The sequence below is a fragment of the Ammospiza nelsoni genome, chromosome 15, assembly GCF_027579445.1.
Source record: "Ammospiza nelsoni isolate bAmmNel1 chromosome 15, bAmmNel1.pri, whole genome shotgun sequence".
Lineage (NCBI taxonomy): Eukaryota > Metazoa > Chordata > Aves > Passeriformes > Passerellidae > Ammospiza > Ammospiza nelsoni.
Genome location: NC_080647.1, coordinates 9741829 through 9760852, shown reverse-complemented (window position 1 = coordinate 9760852; position 19024 = coordinate 9741829). Strand labels below are relative to the sequence as shown.

Below are 19024 nucleotides of genomic sequence, written 5' to 3'. Positions count from 1 at the left end.
GCTAATTATTTTTTCACATTTAGTCTGAATAGAACTCTGATTATCGTTTAAAAAAAAACCCCTAAACCTACAGAGTTTGTAATTTTTATTTTGACACCTCACTTAAAGGCTTTTAATCCTTTAATGTCCCTAAGTGATTACAATTTGAATTGCTATATAGCTGTATCTTTTATAATATTAATGAAAAAGTTGCAGTAAGGGATATGTATCTAAAAATATAAACCTTTTAAAAGTTAACAAGCTTTAGCATGAAGCAATCATGCAATGTAGGACAATGTGTTTGCTCTCCATTGCAGTGTAGAAGGTTGTGTGTGTGACCTACTTCCCAGCTTTTCTCAGACAATTTACATACTACATTTACACCCCAAATCACCTCCTTGCTGAGATTGAGTTTTGCAACAGTTTAAGCTAAATTTGGTCCAGCTCTTTCTCAGACAGGACTTTGAGCTGCCTGCCAGGTTCTGCAGCCTGTGGGTTGGGTGCAGCTGATCCAGCCTCTCTCACATGACTCAGGTCAGGCTTAGGTAACCAACCATCTGCTTCAACCAGTCAGCAGCACACCGTGCAGCCTTAACCAAACAAGCTATTTCTGGCAAGCCACAGCAGCTCAAGGCTAACAACCTCCCCATTTCCCTTGATAGGGACAGAAGACCCTCCCTGTAGGGAAGAAGGGCAGCTAGGAACCAACAGGATTGCCAGTCTATATCTGACCCAAAAAATCCCTGTATGCATGAATTATCTGAAACGTTAAACTCCTCACAAAGACACAGAAAGGCAAAATAAAACTGAATCCTTCATGAATTTCTAAGTCATCATCTATTCCCAAGACCAAATTCAACCATAAAAAATAGCAAAACTAACCTTAGATTTATAATTAACAAACTTCAATCTATACAAAGAATAGATTTTATTTTCTCTCAGATTAAAATATATTCATTATCCTTAATAATACTCAGGTTAAATTAATTAATTTAATTATAAAACAAAGAGCAAAAGAAAGCAGCCTTCTGGTTTTTTTTAATGTGAGAATCAAATACACTGATTAAGGAACATCTGGGTTGCACTTTATTTTAAATATTCATACCATTACACAGCAGAGATTTAAAAAAATAGAAAAGGTAGATAATATATTTCTGTGTATTCAAAACTTTAATAACATGAAAAACTATGTTCTGTATTTTCTATATTCTAAACCTTAGTGTGTAGAACTCAAAAATATATACACAGAATGTATCAATAGTTCCAAAAAAGTAAGGAAGTGACATAATCAAGCAGTGATCATAAAACAGCTGTACTTAAATACAAAGCTGCGATACTTTCAAAATCAGAAATGAGGGATGAGTCCAGCAAGAAATAGTTTAAATGCTTTAATGTGGCTCTCATTAGAATAGTTCTTAACTTTTAAATTTAAATGCTGCAAACTGACATGAACAAAAATGAAAGATTTCTAACACTGCCAGTGAATTTTAATAAAGCATTTTCAAGGAGATAAAATTTTATCTTCTCTCCTATGAAAATGTAAGTTATGAAGCAGTGTAAAGTATTAGCAAATAAATCAGTTGGGATGACACTGTGTTACAAAAAAAAAACCAAACAAGAAAAATGTCAAACTGAACATCTTTTTGTGTAAGGGGCAAATTTAAAATGAGCCTCCTCTCACAAAGGGCACAGGGTACACAAAATCTCCTTAATTTCTTGAGTTGCCTTTTAATCAATAAAATTAATATACATTTTATCTAAAGATGGAACTTTGTGAAAAACAGATGTCCAAAACCAGCTTACTGAAGACAATTTATACATCTGAACCAGAAAAATAGACAGGGAGACAGGAATTAAATTAAAACAGATGAACCTAAAATGTAGCAGAAGTAACCATAAGGTTACAGCAGCAGGTTTGTGTGTCTTGTCTGAATTATGTTACAACCAAAGTTACAGAAAAAAAAGAGACTATTTTCAATCATACATAATATTTTGAAAAAGCTAAAATCTCAGGTATAATATACATGTATACAATTATATTTGGAATTAACTTATTTACAAATTTTATATAGGGACAGGCTCTTTGTACAAACTCTATTTGCACAAACTTGAGTCATAGAGTCCTACCAAAGTGAAACAAAGCAATGATCACATAAATAAAGGTTTACATTACTTGGGCTTTCCTATATCAGGTCTATGAACTGAAGTTACAAAACATACATATTTGCCTTTCATACATATTGCTTTTTACATACAAAAAATCACTTAAGGAAAATAATTTGTGAAGTGTTAAAATGTGTAGAGTTTGACAGCAGAAAATCTAAGTCCTGCCATATGGTTACAGTCTGGAATTAAGTGCATTTTTTCCATTATGTTACACATTTTTAAAGTAACAAAACAAGAAACATTTGCATCCATAGGGCTGTGTATTTCACTAATACAAAAAAACTTCCTGTATTTTCATAATATCTTTACGACACAGAGGGCATTCATTAAGCAATTGAGCACATTCCTTACAGGCAACCAGGTGACCACAGGGGATGAAGACAACAGACACATCCTTAGCCATACAGATTTTACAGAGCTTTTCTTCCTGCAAACGTCTTAACTTCTCTTCAGTACTGAGGTCTAAGGAAAACAGATACATAAAAACAAGTTAACATACTTACTACCATTGAATCTCATTATTTTTTTTCTCTTTACACACAAGGACAAGGTGTTCTTCATATGACTTAAAGGTCACACTCTTAAAAAGAACCAAGAAGAACTACAAGAGAGGAATCCTAGCTGCAGCATGGAATCCTCTTTTTTTATTTCCCCTTCTATGCCATTACATCTCCCAGGCCAATGCAAGCAGGGAGTACATCTATCTGTATTGGTAAGAGCTTGAAATACCTACAGAACTTAGGATATGCATATTTCAATCAGGAACCATTCTTTTCACAGACCTCTCTCTGACAAAATTTCCCCAAAATTTGAGCAGAAGGTGAAAGAAAGGCTTGTTGCTACTGGTTAAGTCATTTGGATTTTATTTCTTTTTCTGAGTTTTCCCAATGAGAAAATGAGGATGCAACTTCCCTGTCCCCATTTTCAAAATGCCCATACTTCAAAAAGCTTAAAATCTGTAACACAGAAAGAATCAATCTGGCATTGTACATGAGCTCTTTATTATTCCAATATGCCCCATGTGAAAATACAAAATTCAGACACCTTCCCCTGCCACTTGGGGGAAGCTCTGCACAGCCAACCACCAAAATAAGGTCCAGTTGCACTGCAAGTTCCTCTTCCCCCATAATGCCCTGTTAAAAATCTTATTAAAAGAGTGGGTTGGTAAGATCTCAGCTTATCATGCCAACCAGATGGTCTCTGCCCTCCCTATGAATTCACCCATATGCTTGGCTTAAATGACAAGTCTCCTGAATCAGAACTCCTGCATTTGGTCTGTCTGCAGAGTGCACCACAAGGGCTTTCTGAGCTTGACTTGCATGTCCCAGCAAAGGTGGAACAAAAATACTGAATAGAAACACCACTTAGATGCACACTTGTTCTTATTGGCCAAGAACAAAAATACTTCTACCCCAAGCAAAATGATATACTGTAAATAAATGCACATTGAATACACCAAATACAGCAGCGTGTCCCTGGGTCTATTTCACTTTGCCACATCTATAGTTCATCTTATAACTATATTCTTGCTTTTAGTTTTAAAATATTATTGTCACAACAACTTTGGCTTTTTTTAGCACATACAACCTTTACCAGAAACATACTAGACTGTCACTGTTACACACCTGTGAGATACCAATACTACTTATTTTAGAGATGATGTTTATAAATGCTGCTACACTCACATATTTTAACATACTATTTGTTCAAGGTTTTGGGTTTTTTTTCCAAATGCCCCAAACCAAATGTCTTTAAATTTAATTTACAATACTGTAAATTTACTATAGGTAAGACTGGGATCAGAGGGTAAACAGATAACATTAAAAAATATTTCACAGACTAAAGAACTGATATGAAAGTACACACAGAGGTTTTGTAACTGAATAAGCTCATCTTGCTCAACTGGGATTTCATTTGGTTCTTCATCCCTTGTATTTTCTTTATGAGCACTTAAGTCTGCTACCAGATCCTCAACAGATGTGTGACTTTCTCCAGTCATCTGCAATCTCTTTTCCATGGTGTTCCTAATCTCAGACAAACTGAAACCCATGGCTATGGCACTTTGTACCAAAGGATTCTGTAAGAGACCATCTAAAACAAGAAATTAAAAAAGAAACAAAAACACTTTAAGAAGGATGAATCTGATTATCTGACAATATTGACTACAGTACTCTAAGACACATATTTGCAAACAAATATGTAATCAAAGGAAGCGTATTTCCAATTTGAGCATTTTGCTAATTGTAAAGACTTGCAGATTTGAGGTTTTTTTCTATCCTAGCTTTCCCAGTCTCCCCTCATCTATTTATATTATAGAAATCCTCCTAAATTTGCTACTAAAGTCAACTACTTCAAAATAAATAACATGTCTCATAGAACTACCATCACAAATTTTGTAGCTGCATGTCAAATGACATTCATCCAAAAAGGCAAAATGGATAAGTCACATTACATCAATTTTAAATCAGTTCAGAGAGAAAAAATTCCTCCTACATGTGTTGAGAGAAACCAATAAATAATTTGAATTTATAAATCCAAAACACAGCACCACCAACAAGCAAGCAGGTCTATCCATGGCAAGACACAACACCACTTTGGGAAACCACTTGTTGGGCTTTCCCCTTCCTTTTACTTATCAACATTGTTCAAATAGCAAAACTTTTGAATTTTTAATTTTTAAAAACAAAAGCTTTTTTTTAAAGGTTCTTTTGTTTTAACTCTCATAAATGAGCAGTATGGGAGAGATTTCTAAGCAGGTTTTGTGTAGCCACTCTTACTGTCAATAGCTCCCATTCCCTGGAATGAAGCTGCTTGATTGGCCTCCTCCTACCCCTTTGATTGTTTTTTTGATTGTTTTGTCTTTTTACTGCTTGCTATTTGTGAAAAGCGTTGCAGGAATGTGTAATTCTGGAAGACATCATAAACTACTTCAGCTTGCTCAGCTGCCTGGTCCTTGCCACTGGACAGACCAACTCTTCGTGCCATGAAGAAGAGCTGGTTCTGGTCAGTGTTTAGCATTCATCCCACAGCACTACTAATTCCATACTTGCTGCACACTCACTAGCTCTAAGATTTAAAATTAACCATTCCTGTCACTATACACTCAAATATGGATATTCCAAAATAGGGGAAGCCATTTGTTTTAAACAGATACCTTTAGGAATTATTGTCCCTTCAGCAGCTTCTGTCTAAAAGTGAAATATAAAGAAACAAAATTAAAATTCTGGAGAAAGTAGAAGTAAATACATACAGTTACAAAATTAAAAAATAGCTATTTGATCTCAAGTTATTTTAGTGACTAAAACTATTTCATCTGCTCTGAACATGATCAGCATTTTGTTATAATTTTAACCTATCTCTGCAATAACCATATGTACACATTTCTTAGTCTACAAAAGAATTCTAAAACATTATCAGTTTTACATTTTAGTGACTATACACAAGTTTAACAATGTTCTACCAACAAGAAAAGAAAATGTATCTGCTATTATTCATCATCTACCTTAGGCTCCCAGGCTATAAAACAAATGGCACCTGTTTAGTATCCAATATCCCACGTTCCCAAGGTGCCCTGGCTGGGATCCATAACCCAGGCTATGGGGAACTGGGAGATGGCTACACTCTGATTGACAGAGCCAAAACACACTGCAATTCCTTCACTTCCTGCCAACCAAAGTGGCAGCAGGTGGATTAAATGATAGCCATGCAATTAAAAGATAACTTCATATAAAAATTGTTTCTTTTTGCTATGTTAACAAAATTATTAATAAGCAAGAAACTTACTGTTGAATCCGTACACCCATCTTTTAAGTGAACATTATTTATAAATTCTATCCCCTTTTCATTCCTCACAAATCTGCACCTAAAAATAAGAACATTTAGATTTAATAGAACTGCATTAGCAGCAAAAATTTGTTACATAACTATGGAAACTTTGACAAATTTCCTACAACATACAGATTGCCTGCTTTTAAAATCTCTAAATGTTTAGTCAACCTCTGTGATGTCACTGTTATATTTCTAAGAACACTTAAACACTTAAGCAGTACTTATCTTTCTCACATTTTTGGTAAAAAAGAAAGCTGAGGAGTTGTTGTCCATGACAGCTCATGACAGATTTCTAAACATAAAGGCTCACTCAAATGAAAAACAAACATTTCTTTTAGTCTTTCACAATCAAAGCAAACAGTCACTGGTGAAACATGTGCCTTCCATGCTTTCTTTCATTATTCTCCAGCCAGCCTTAGCCTTCCCTACCAGAAGATTTCGGGAATGCCACAACTCCTTGACAAGAGTTCTCCAGCTCCAGCAGTTCCTTCACCTTCAGGAACAGCTGCTGTGAGAATGCCACACTGCCACTGAGGCTGATGTGCAAAACCTCAGAATAGATTTTAAACAATATTGGCAGTCTTCCTAAAAACTACTTCTGCTCCTGCTACTACTAGTACTGTCTGAAATCCTTAATCCTTTCAAATTAGAGAGAACTATATTCTATATTCCATGCCACTAACCCACTTTGGGTTTGTTTGCTCTGTGGCAGCTGTTTAGTCATTTTGTATCTTGTATAAGTTACAAACTTTTACAATACAAAGCTGTTAAAACAACCATTACAATGTAGCATTTTGATAACAAGCAAAACCCCTCAGATACATATTGACAAAACCACACAATTCTTGCTGACAAAGCAAACATTGGTTAAATCCAGACACATATCTTCCCTTTAATAATGTTACAAATAAGACAAAATTATTATAAATCTAAACAGTATTAAACCATAATCAACCTTCTCAAGCCTTTATTAGTATGCACTGCCATTAAAGTGCAATATACTGTAAATAAGACTCAGACACACGCAAGGGATACCTTACCCAGGAAACCATTTGGCATGTTGATCCCAAGGGTCCTCATTTTCCTTCCATTCTTGCAATCCTCCACCACAGTGGAAACACACAACATGATCACCCTTACCTGAGGAAACACACAAGAATGAAGTTGCATACTTTGTGCAGGCATAATACCAAGTTTTCAACTACGATGTTACACTAAGAAAAGAAGTATTGCTTTTACTGATTTACAATTTCAGTTGAAAATAACTCCCTTTTAACAGAGGACAACACACATGATTTGAAACAAATGTTCAGGGGAGAACTGAACTTAATGAAACACAAAATAAGAGAAGCAAATTTCTTTAATTTTATTTTAGTAAGTAATTATATAGATAAAAAAACAAAAGCTGAAAATAATCTGTTATCATGGATCTCTATCCAATGGTAAACAAGCCTAAAGATGCTTGCCACAAAGAATGAGAGATGTTTACATGGCTTTGTGGTCCTCTATTTCCCATTAAGATAAACAGGCCCTAACCAGCAACAGCAAAACCAGCTGAGAACTGCATCCTCTCTGTTCTAGCACTGTGCCTACTGTGATCCAAGACTGTCCCAGAAAGTGCTTAAATATTGTTTTTATTGAATGAGAGGAGGTATGGGTGGTGTTTCCACAGAGAGTTAAATGCTCCTCAGGCCACAGGGAGCAGTTTTCACAGAAGTCACCTGAAGAGCCCTCAGTCTGATAAGCTGGAGCCCAGCTAGTCCAACTCCACCATACAGATCTATTGGTACTTCCATGAACCCAAGGAGAAATCAATAAAATAGTTCCAGTGGGTACAAATATTGCCCATTTATAACCTACACAGGAATATAGCAAAGATTTTATTTATGGCCACAAGCAAAATAAACATAATTATACTATAAAGTTCTGAGACTTAGCAAGAGAGAAGTCAAGTAAGATGAAAGCAAGAAATTACCCCAGATAATCCCCTTTTCCTTGTGACTGAGTAAGAGCAATACTTTGCACTTGTGCATTATCTCTCAGTGTGGAATTTCAAAGGGCTTAATGGTACTGTGCAATTCCATCTAATTTAGAAACCAATGCACAGAGATGGTGCCTGATCCAAATCAAACCCTACATGTCAAAGAGTAAAAGCTCTTCCACTGGCACCACTGTCTTCATAAAGTAGGCAGTAGTGGTATTCACTGGTTTTGGGTGTCCACATGCCATGATAATGCAAACTCATGTTAAATACAATGATACACCACCTGGATTCTGGACTGTCTCGCTCACAGCCTTTTGTACAGGCCACAGGCCCATTCCTTACACCTAAGGTCTGGGGGACAGCACTTTGTTTCTTAAAAATTATTACTCAAATAATTGTCATTGTGAAAGATGTATTATAAAGGTTTTAACAGGCAAAAAAACATACTTCGTTGTTTTACTGCTAAGAATAAATTTATGATCAAGTCCACACTTTGCTAGTAAACATACTCATTACAATGTATGCAATTTTACATAAAAACTGTGAAAAGTAGATTACAGAGTAAAGAGATTCTGGCAAATTGTTTTGCTGGATAATGCCCTTTTCTGACCCACAGATGGGGCAACTGAGAGGCATTTTATAAAATGTCATTCCATTTTCAGTCTCATGAGAAGGATGAGACAATACAGATGTTATAATTCATGCTATCACAATCAGAAGCCAACTATTTCTTCTCTACAAACCTATTTCCCACACTGTTGCATATAAAAATTTTTTTAATTGTTTTTTTTTTTTCCATAACAAGACACTTCCTCATGTACAATTTCTTTGTAAAAGGTATTAGTCATTTCAAGGTCTGACTTACCTATGCTATAGAACCCAGCTTCAGCAAGTTGCTCCTTGTCAACAGGATATATCCAAGATAAAAACGTTTGTAAACGTTTTCCATATTTTGCCATAGAGGGATTCCTTGGGTACTGTGCATTGTTCAGACCACTTACACCAAGCTCAGAAGGAACAGATTCACTTGAAACATTTCCTACATCCCGGCCCAGGACAAAAAGGCATTTGGGAAAATGCCTCTTGTGTTCTGACCAAGCTCTGTCACCGGGTTCCCAGTTCTTCAATTTTCCACCACAACAAAAACATGCCACTTGGTCACCAACACCCGTGTAATAAAATCCAGCATTAGCTAATTCCTGTGGCGTCAACTGGCCATTGAGAGGCCAGTTATGAAAAGACTTTAATCTCGTTTCTTCACTGCACATCCCAGGGTTTTTAGGATATAAAGTATCTGACATATCCACAACCTGCCTAGTTCTCAAAAGGTAATCTGCCTCCACATCAGGGTCATCCAGAGCACACGGGAGGGCTGAATTGCTGGTACCATTTTCAGTTCCATTCTGGTAGTTCTGGGTATCAGGATCCATGCTACTTTCCAGAAAAGCAGATTCAGTAATAAACTTGCAGTTGGGGGCAAGCTGTTTGTGTCTCTCAACTGCAGAATCCCCGGACACCCATCCTTCAACAGTAGTATGGCAACTGAAGCACTTCACTTTGTCACCTTCTCCAGTATAAACAAAGCCAGCTTGGGCTAGAGCCAGCACAGAAACAGGACAGTCCTGTGGGAATCCCACAAAAGTTCCCCGTCGCTCCCGTTCCTGTGCCCAGTCCTGGGCCCCGTCGGTGTCCGCAGAGGCTCCCGAGCTCGGGGGGACATTGCACGTCATCTCCTCACAGGCAGGGCTCCCCTGCACGTTTCCTAAACAAGGAACACATGTTTGAATTTCCCAGAGAGAAGGATAGATCATACCCATATACAACCCTGGAAAATGGCTAAATTCAACTACCATCCTTTATTTATTAAAATAACAATTCCTCCTCTTCTACCCCATTTCACCCCTGCCTGCATTACCTGCCACATAAAGGCAAAAAAGAAGGTATTAAAATCAAATAACAAAACTTGTAAAGAAAAGCAGAAAGATCAAGATGTCTTAAAGGCCTATAAATATTTACCTGGAGAACACACAGGTTTATAGCTTTAAAAGTATGTTCTATTTCTTAAGGAAGATTGCAAGAATGAAGTCAACAAAATACAAATAAAAGTTCTGGCCAAAATCATGCCAAAAGGCTTCTGAACCTGAAATACAAAGTTACTAAATTTAAAATACTGATCTGAGCCAGACCATAGTTGCAAGATTTTAGAGCTCAATTCTCAAACACAACTATATATTAACCTCATATGAAGGCCATCACATCCCTGCCCATTACAGGTGGGCAGACACTGGTAAAACAGTCATCAAAAAGAAAAAAGCTTTTTTACTTTTCTTTTATTTCAAAGACACACCTCAATTTATATTGTAGCAAAGTATCTTGTGAAATTAACTATAAAATATTTCACTGGTTGAAGTGCTGGGCATTGCTTTAAAGATCAGTGTGTTGGGAATACCCAGACCAGTGCTCATGTCCAGCATACTGCTTCCACTTTTCCACACCCTGCCTACACCCTCTAGAAAAATTCCTGTGCTCCTGCCATCACCCCAGCTTTTCCTCCCTCCCCTACCTGAAGGAATGTCATTCTTCTTAGCACTTGTCACACATTCCTACCCCGGCCTATACTTTTCCAGGGTGAGTACCAGCTGCCAGTTCCGCCTCATGTCCCTTCTGTGGCAGAAGGCTGCTCAGAGCACTCAGACAAGCCCCATCTTAGCTGAGGATGAAACAAAGCAGCTTGGCTACAGCAGTTCTTGTGCAAGAACCACAAATTGACAGTGTCATCACCTTCCTCCCAACATGGATGAAGTCAAAGCATAGTAAACATTCATGTCTTGTCCAGACAAGTGCAGTGATACTATGAACTTAAAAAGTCTTGGCTATTGCTGATCACATCTTAAAGTGGTAAATTAAATTATGAGACTGCCCAAATAAACTTCTTAGCACAAAGCAGTGATAGTTCAGCAAATAGCAAAAAGAAAGGCATGTAAGGAAAACAGAGTATGTACTTAACTGAACAAATGTTCTTCTCCATTTTCTATAAGAATACTGAAAAATATCTATTTCCAGTCTGTATAAGGTAGGCCAGCACACAAAAATATAGCTTCCTCAAGACCTGCATTAATATTGATTATACATTCTGGAATGCAGATGTTACAATGATTACTTCTATAACACCACATGTAGCTTCTACAAAACCTTTTTTAGGGTTCAAAAAGGGAGGAGGAAATTAAAATGCCTATGTATTGCAGGATTGCAGCATCCTCTGCCAAGATGACAAAGACAATTAGGCTGTGAGCAGGTGAAGGAAACGTGACGTCAGCCACCTGGCATGGGTGCTTCATGTAATCATGGATCCAAACTGAGCACCAGCCTTAATTCCTTCTGTCTGTCACTTCATGACTAATGTAATAACACTACAAATTATCAAATTATACTGTGCCTTTCTGGTTTAGCTTAGCAAATTCAAAAATAGCATCTGAATAAATTGCATTGACTGACCTACAAATCTGACCTATATGCTCGTTCTGACTTTGAAGGGCAAAGAAACCCAAACCAGTAATTACATTTAGTAATATGAAAGTTGTCATAAAACATGTATTTTTATATACATACATCTATTGAAAACAATTGTTTTTTAAAATGAAATCCTAAAAGGTTTTATGTTTATTGCTCATGTTTATTTTCTTATAAAGCCTTATTTTAAAGCCTCTAGAACTGTTCCTGTAAAGATCTCAAGTGACCTTCAGCATCTATCACTACTACACTGCATTCATGAAAGAATTGGTATTACTCAAAACCAGTTAGCTGCACAGTAATTTCCTTATCTGTGTACCTGAAAGACTTTCTACCAGAACACAAACAAAGCCTACCTCACATCCTTCAAAAACTCCTTCTCAAACTGTCCATTGAAAAAACCAAACCAAACATATATGGCTTTTGCTGTATGAATAGCAGCATACCTCTATTTCTATTGTATTTATATAGAAATGAGTTCTGAAACAGTGAAAAAAATATTCCTATTTAAATTTTTTACATTTTAATTTTTTGCTTTATGTACATTAGTTTTTTTCTACAATGCCATGGATACTTCAAAAATCCTTTGTTAACATGGTGAATAAAAACGATATTATGCCCTCCCCATGGTGATAATGAAAATATTTGCCACATTTGGATTCTCTGGAGTCAATCCTCACAATCAAAACAGTATGAAAAGCATGTACCAAGAGAGCAATAAGTACTGACACAGGGAGTACAATCACAACAGATCAATTCTTTACTATGAACTAGCTGCTTTTTCAAATCATATCAACCACATAATTTAATCATGATCACTTGGAGCAGAAAGGTTCAAGTATCACTCTAAAAGCCTCACCTAACTCCTGCAATGACAGAAGCAGGGCCAGTTCCTCCCAGGAAGAGGCAAGGTTTGACAATGCTCCAGCCACACCACACCTTCCCTTCCAGCAGCCCTGGAAACATGGCTGGTTTACATTTCACTGTAGTTGTATCTATGAGAAACATCTTTATCAAGCACTGAGGCAAACTCTTTGCCTGTGTAAGTACTGTTTCATATAAACATCAGTGCTACTTTAAATAAAGCATCATCTTCAATTATTTCTATTTCAAACAACTAGTAGTTAAAAGCAACTACTCATAGTGTAAAATTACAGCGAGCTTAAGAAGACTACTTCAGCACATGTTTTTTAGCAGCTGCCTAACCCCAGTTAGTTGGAATAATGATCTAGAATGATATCTGGCACCGTAACAGCACTCAGACAGATATTAACTGTAGCAGAAAAATGAGTGAGGGTAAGTTTTTTAAATAGTTTAGAGCTAAGAAACAAACTCACAAAAATCTGCCACCTAAAATGGGCACACAAGACTTTACAATATATACCAGTAGCCAACATGAGGTCAGAGTACACTCCATGTATACTGAAGGTAATGAAGCCATTTTGCATAGGTTTTAATTAACCACTGAGAATAAAAGGTAGAAGATCCAGAAATGTTAAAGATCATCTTCACTTATAAAAACTAGATATTTCAACTACTATTGAAGCATTATATATATTTTTATACAGTGAGTAAACAAGTCTATTTTAGCCTGAAAGGCTTCTAGAAGATAAGCCAAGCTTAATCCTGATTTTAAACATCTGAAGGCTATTTGCCACGAGACACCACCCTCTTTCAACCTGAATTAGCAATCTATATAGCCTACTGATTATGTTTCAGAAGAAAAAGTAGAGACAAAAATATATAGCAAAAATGTTAACTTATTCAAAATGCAAAATTGTACATTGTGGATCTGCAAAACAAACATGTTTAATTCAGCCTTACAAATATTAAGAGGTATTTATTTTATGCAAAAATACAACATGATCATATTACCTAGATTGGAAAAGCTTCAAAGGAAATGTACAATACTCACTTTTCCCTTTTAAGTATATTTCACTAGATGTGATTATTTCCATCCTTAACCCCAAACTAGACTGGCATTACAAGGAGTTATTTTTAATTCATTTACATGACTAGCACGGCAGTAACCTCCAAGTCAGCAATCTCCTTGCACAGCCTCGTGTTCCTGACCAAAGGACACATGCTAGTATTTACTGTTGGCTGAATTTTGAAATGTGAGTAGTGCACCAAGTAAATATCAAACAGAACATACTGCACCAGCTGACACACCGATTATCCATATGTCACTTCAATGAACCTCAGTTTCTGCTTGCTCAGCTGCAATTAGATCAAGGAAGGTGCATGCTGCTAACTGAAAACCTACCTATAAATATTAAAATTACTACAAACATGATATATTTAAACAGTGTTTGAAAATTTCAGTGTATTTATATAATTATCAAGAGCCATTAAAAAAAAAAGACCTATTTAGATATTTTTGATTTATTTTAGAGAGAGGGTGTGTATTTACAGAATGCCTCCTGATTCAGTGCCAAAGCTTACATAACCCTATCAGCTCAGCTTTATTTGTCTGTTCTTCCAACAGGTCCTGCTTAGCCTCCCATCAGGGTTTGTCATCACAGGAAGTCATTCAGCTGCTCAAGGTTATAGTAGGCTATTATATCCTCCTAATTTTTGACTTAAGTCACAAAGACTTTCATGCTCACCCTTGTCTTCAAAATGTACATAACCAGGCCAACAGAAACATACCATTCTGGGAAGTATTTGCACACTGTGATTTTCTTCATGAAGAAGTCATATGGGTATGGAATAGAGAAATAAACAAAAGAAGATGACTTCATGGCTGCTAAGGGCAGAGAAAGAAAATCCTTTTGGAGAACTTCCAAGTTAAATGTCATCAGAACTTTAGCTGCATGTATGAGAGGGAAGGAGTAAATACCAGCTTCTGTATGAAAAACTGGCAGCCTGTAGCCCAAGTAAGATACTGCTCTTGTATCTTACTAAGAAACAAACAAAAAAAATACTGAGTCAAGAGGGGTTACTTAAAAGAACAACCAGTAGTAAAAAGTGCCTATTAGAATCTGCAGTGCCCTGAGATGCACCTTTCCTAATGAGCTGAGCTTCAGCTTTTAGTGCTACATCCTTCTTTCACACATAATTTAAACTCCTAGCTGAAGAAAAATATGGAAAAAGAGGGCGTTTTTCATCAGGGAGATATTATGATAAGAAACTTCAGCTACAGCAACATGACTCAAGCCACAGCAGAACTGCTGAACCTCCGGGATTCCAAGGCAAAGCTGCAGAAGCACCGGGCTGGCACCTCCTGCCTCGGCCTCTGGCGAGGGCGCTCCCTGCCCCGCCAGTGCCACCGCCCGCAGCAGCCACGCTGCGATCATCGATCATCGCTGCCACTGAGCTGCACCGAGGGAGAACAGCACCCCGAGACCCAGCTGCACCGAGGGAGAGAGAACAGCACCCCGAGACCCAGCTGCACTGAGAGAGAACAGCACCCCGAGACCCAGCCGCACTGAGAGAGAGAGAACAGCACCCCGAGACCCAGCCGCACTGAGGGAGAGAGAACAGCACCCCGAGACCCAGCTGCACTGAGGGAGAGAGAACAGCACCCCGATTCCTTCTGGGGTCACAGCAGGAATGCTTCGCTATTAGAATAGGAAGAATCTGCATATATACATATATGTGTGTATATATATGTACATATATATACACACACATCATAAAGGGTATTTATGCACACACAGCCCTCATCATCTTGTAAACTTGGAAATCTCTCTTGGATTCTCCATTATATTTTACTTTTATCCATTATATTTTACTTTTAACTTTGACTTCTTCTAAGGAACAAATTCTAGGGAACTAATTCTAATATTTTACTGAAAACAAAATATGAAAGCTGTTCCTGTTGAAAATACTCTGCTTGCCTTTCTATTTAATAAGAAACTCTCCAAATCATTGAAGGGGAAGAACAATGATCTGCAAGACATGTGCAGCCTAATTTTACATTTTATAAGACAGGAGTGACACTCAATTCAAGCTTTGCAGAATGTCTTCTTCATAATAACAGCCTTTCAGTCTTCACACACAGCTATATTTTTCATGTTTAAAAATCTTCTTGAGCCTGACTTTCAATCATCATGCTCAGAATATCCTGCATTAGAACTCTGTAAAAAAGATCCCATGCTATGAAAAATAAAAAGCAGCAAAGGACTGGACATTTTTAAACAAAACAATACAAAAGGTACTCACAACAGTTTTCCCTAAGGAATTAGTATCCAATCAGACCAAGTATAGCAATGGACTAATCAAAGCAGATACTGGTTTCATTGCTATTGTCCACCAATCTTTAGAACAAAGTCCAATATTTACATTCCTGTTGGTAGGAAAAAAAAAAAAACAAAAAAAAGAGGTTAGAAACCTCTTTCACATAACTTCAGCACTGTTTGTGAAGCCACAACTTCAAAGCTATGACCAAAAAAAAAAATTTTAAAATTCTGTCCCTTGGACAAGTAATCCAAATTAAAATATAATCTAAAGCTGTAAGAGTCTGAGGTCAGGGAAACTCTGAAATGTTGTTAGATGTTTTACTAAAACTAGTAAGGGACATAAATTAGGGATACTCCTTAACATTCAAAGACAACAAAACAAAATCCTGGAATTAAAAACTAGAGGGCAGCAAAAAGGAGAAAAAAATGTAAAGCAGACAGTTAAATCCCATGATCCAGACTTCTCTCTCCTAAGAAATTCTGTGTTTGATTATAAACTGGATTTCTGGAACTCTTCAGCTCCCTGTACCACCCACCTTGGGAGGAGAGCAACACAGAGAAGTCCTATCACAGGTACACACAGCCAGAAATTAAATCCATTTCCATACTTCTAAAACTGAGATATGAACACACATTTCCTTGTTTCTCTGATAACAAATGCAAGTCTGTTTCGTATCAGTGGGAGCAGTCAAAAAAACCCACACCAACCATTCTCATCAGCATTCTTTCACTTTTGCTGCTGACTGCAAAGGGCAAGGTCAGAGCAGATGCAGAACAATCATTAACTCATTCCTTTGCCCTTCTTGGCCAGTGCTGTAGGTGCCAAGCTTTTCATAACAGGAACTACTTGGGATTCTTTAAAGGACCTCAAAGAAAACTGCAAACCAGTCAAGTAGATAGCAAAAGGAAGCAATTTAAAAATTAAAAATATCCAGATAAAAGGTTAACCAGTCAATTCATCACACAAAAACTTGCTTTCTTAGAGACAATACTTCACTGTTCTCTGTTACATGAGTGATTTACTTCAATGAGCAATTACGTAAATCTGTATCCAATGAGTAATTACGTAAATCTGTATCCTACTGCTCTTTGTCCAGGTATTAGATTTAAAAAAAAGGTATTTGACAAAAAGATAAAAGAGTTTTTTTCCTGCAGTTGGTTGCTTTTCCTTTAAAATTAGTCTCCTGTAAGATCTTGTAGTTTCTATATGAACTAAATTCTCCCTGTTAGCTACCTGAAGTATTTGCATTAAAATTGCAATTTAAGACTGTAGCAGTAAAGGGATAATGAAAGTAGTGCGGCAAACATGTCTGCATTTTGCAGTAGATACAGATTAAAAACAGTGCAAAAATTACCCAAACCAAAACGCATACTTACACCCATTTATAGGGCTTTCTGCAGGAAGACAGAAGCATCAGACAAGTAGTACAGAAGCAGAAATACACTTACTGTTAAAGAGAAATATATAAGCATATAATCAAAGACATTGTGCAAAAGAGAACTGCTTGAACTTAAATTACCAGTGAAAAAAATTACTTTGAGTGAACTTGTCCCTATAGAATTCTTAATAAATACTGTAATCGAACAAAACTGCATTTTTATTAACAAGAAGCAGTCCTAGAAAGTGATGGGCCTAATAAAAATTAAAATAATAAAAGAGTGAGCAAGGAGAGATAATATTCAGATACGCCAAAACAACCACAGAGACCACAGAAGCGCTCATTAGCATAGAACATTTTTCATCCTCTTTGGCCAAGAGCAGCACTGAAGGTTCGAGCCGGGCACGGCTCGGGAGGGGCTCTGGGCTCCTCCGGGCAGCCCCGGCCCGGCCCGGCCCGGCCGCTCCCGCGGGCGGCGGCGCGCCCGTCCCCATGGCAACGCCGCGCCGGGACCTCCTGCCGGCTCCGGCAGCGCCCGGGGGCAGCGGCGGCCGCACCGGCCCTCGGCATCCTCGGCACCGCCGTGGGGGCACAACCGAGGGACCGAGCCCCCCGCTCCACGCGGAGAGCCCCGCCGAGCCGCCCGGAGCAGTGAGAGCCCCTAGCGCGGGCAGCAGGGGAGCCCGGCCCACCTCCGGATCCCGCAGCCGCCCCGGTCCCGCCGCTGCCGTGGACACTCACCGGGCGCGTCCCATCCCGTCCCGTCCGGTGCCCGGCACCGGAGCCTCTCTCGGCAGCGCTGTCACCAGAAGATGGCGGTTCCCGGCAGGCTCAGCGCCGGGGAAGGAGCAGCGCCCCCTGGCGGGCCGGTGGGGGCGCGGCGGGCGGGCTCCCGCCGGCGGAGGGCGGCGCGTGGCGGCGGCGGGAGGAAGTGCAGAGAGGCCCCTCAGCCCGCGGCCCCTCAGCACCGCTCGTCCTTCCCCTCAGCCCCCTCAGCCCCTCCGGTCCCCACTGCCCCGCTTCTCATCCCGCTCACCCCCCACAACCCCCTCAGTTTCCTCGGTCCGACTCCTCAGCTCCTTCCGTTTGTCCGTCCGGTCAGTGCTTCACTTCCCAGCGCTCCCGGCTCCGTGCCGGCCTCGCCTCTCCGCCCTCAGCACCTCCAGCAGCCCCTTCATGTCACGCCATCTTCTCCAAATGCTCATCCCAGCGCTCTCCTTGCTCTCACCTCTTGTCCCCGCAGAATTACAGCTTGTTGTGATTTAAATCTGTTAAACCATAATTTTTTTGGAACTTGAATTTTCCAAATCAGACAGAAACCTCAGGCTATTTTCTTTATAGCCAAAAATCATCTAATCATTCTCATGGCTAAGACTAAGATGGTCCTGAACATTAAAATGTTGCTTTAACCTTTTTCTGGTTTTTAAAATCTCAGGTGATCTCACTGCTGACCCAGCACATTTAACGTTGACAGGGTACTTGGCTATGAGGACCTGCTATTCTCAGGAAAACCTGGAACAATGTTCTCAAACTTTTTTGGTTTTCCCCTCGTGCATGTCAACAGTAGGAACTCACTTTTTGCAGACCCCCGAAGACTTGTGGCAGATAGTGTGGACAATTTCAGGAGAAGCAGTGTAATCATACAATATATTAGAATGTTTGCAGATTCCAGGGCTTACACTGAAAGCCCTTTTGAGTAAGGATCGCTTCTCACTTTGTTTTCCAACACCTACTCAGACCACAGTTTGATTCAAAGCCTTTAGTTATTACAAGTAACTATAGTACAAGGTAAGCAATGAAATAGCAACAAACTCACTTTGATCAGAAAAAACATGTAATGATCATTCAGTAAATCAAAACCAATACTCAATAACTTAGGATGCAATTCCACATACCACTTGCTCTTTTTTCAGAAAAGAATGACCTGCAATCTAGAACATAATATTTAGTGATGCAGCACAGTGGTGATGCTGAGCCTATAAGAAATAAACAGC

General features: G+C 38.6%; 1 protein-coding gene across 6 annotated transcripts; it reads right to left on the bottom strand.

Annotated features, from left to right (window-relative positions):
* Window positions 1-996: 996 nt before the first annotated feature.
* On the bottom strand, window positions 997-17853 carry XIAP (X-linked inhibitor of apoptosis). Of its 6 annotated transcripts, XM_059482947.1 has the most exons (9): window positions 17772-17846; window positions 17029-17099; window positions 15635-15758; window positions 8823-9719; window positions 7014-7113; window positions 5929-6007; window positions 5300-5333; window positions 4012-4236; window positions 997-2607 (listed from the first exon to the last, which is right to left on the bottom strand). In XM_059482947.1, exons 4-9 carry the CDS (start codon window positions 9685-9687, stop codon window positions 2414-2416), a joined length of 1497 nt encoding a protein of 498 aa, XP_059338930.1. In that variant the 5' UTR covers window positions 9688-9719; window positions 15635-15758; window positions 17029-17099; window positions 17772-17846; the 3' UTR covers window positions 997-2413. The 6 variants fall into 6 exon arrangements, with proteins under 6 accessions (XP_059338930.1, XP_059338929.1, XP_059338932.1 ...); XM_059482946.1 differs by lacking the exon at window positions 17029-17099 and having other exon boundaries at window positions 17772-17853; XM_059482949.1 differs by lacking the exon at window positions 17029-17099 and having other exon boundaries at window positions 15638-15758; window positions 17772-17853.
* Between the last annotated feature and the right edge of the window lie 1171 nt (window positions 17854-19024).

Bases quoted from the DNA above. Each gene is read 5' to 3' on its own strand.
- XIAP (XM_059482945.1), bottom strand. From the start codon at position 13,425: ATGGAAATAATCACATCTAGTGAAATATACTTAAAAGGGAAAA. The intron at 4,237-5,299 runs GTATCTGTTTAA...TTCTTGTTTTAG, and splicing joins AGGGACAATAATTCCTAAAG to ATGGTCTCTTACAGAATCCT. The intron at 2,608-4,011 runs GTGTGTACTTTC...TGTTTTCCTTAG, and splicing joins TATTCAGTTACAAAACCTCT to ACCTCAGTACTGAAGAGAAG.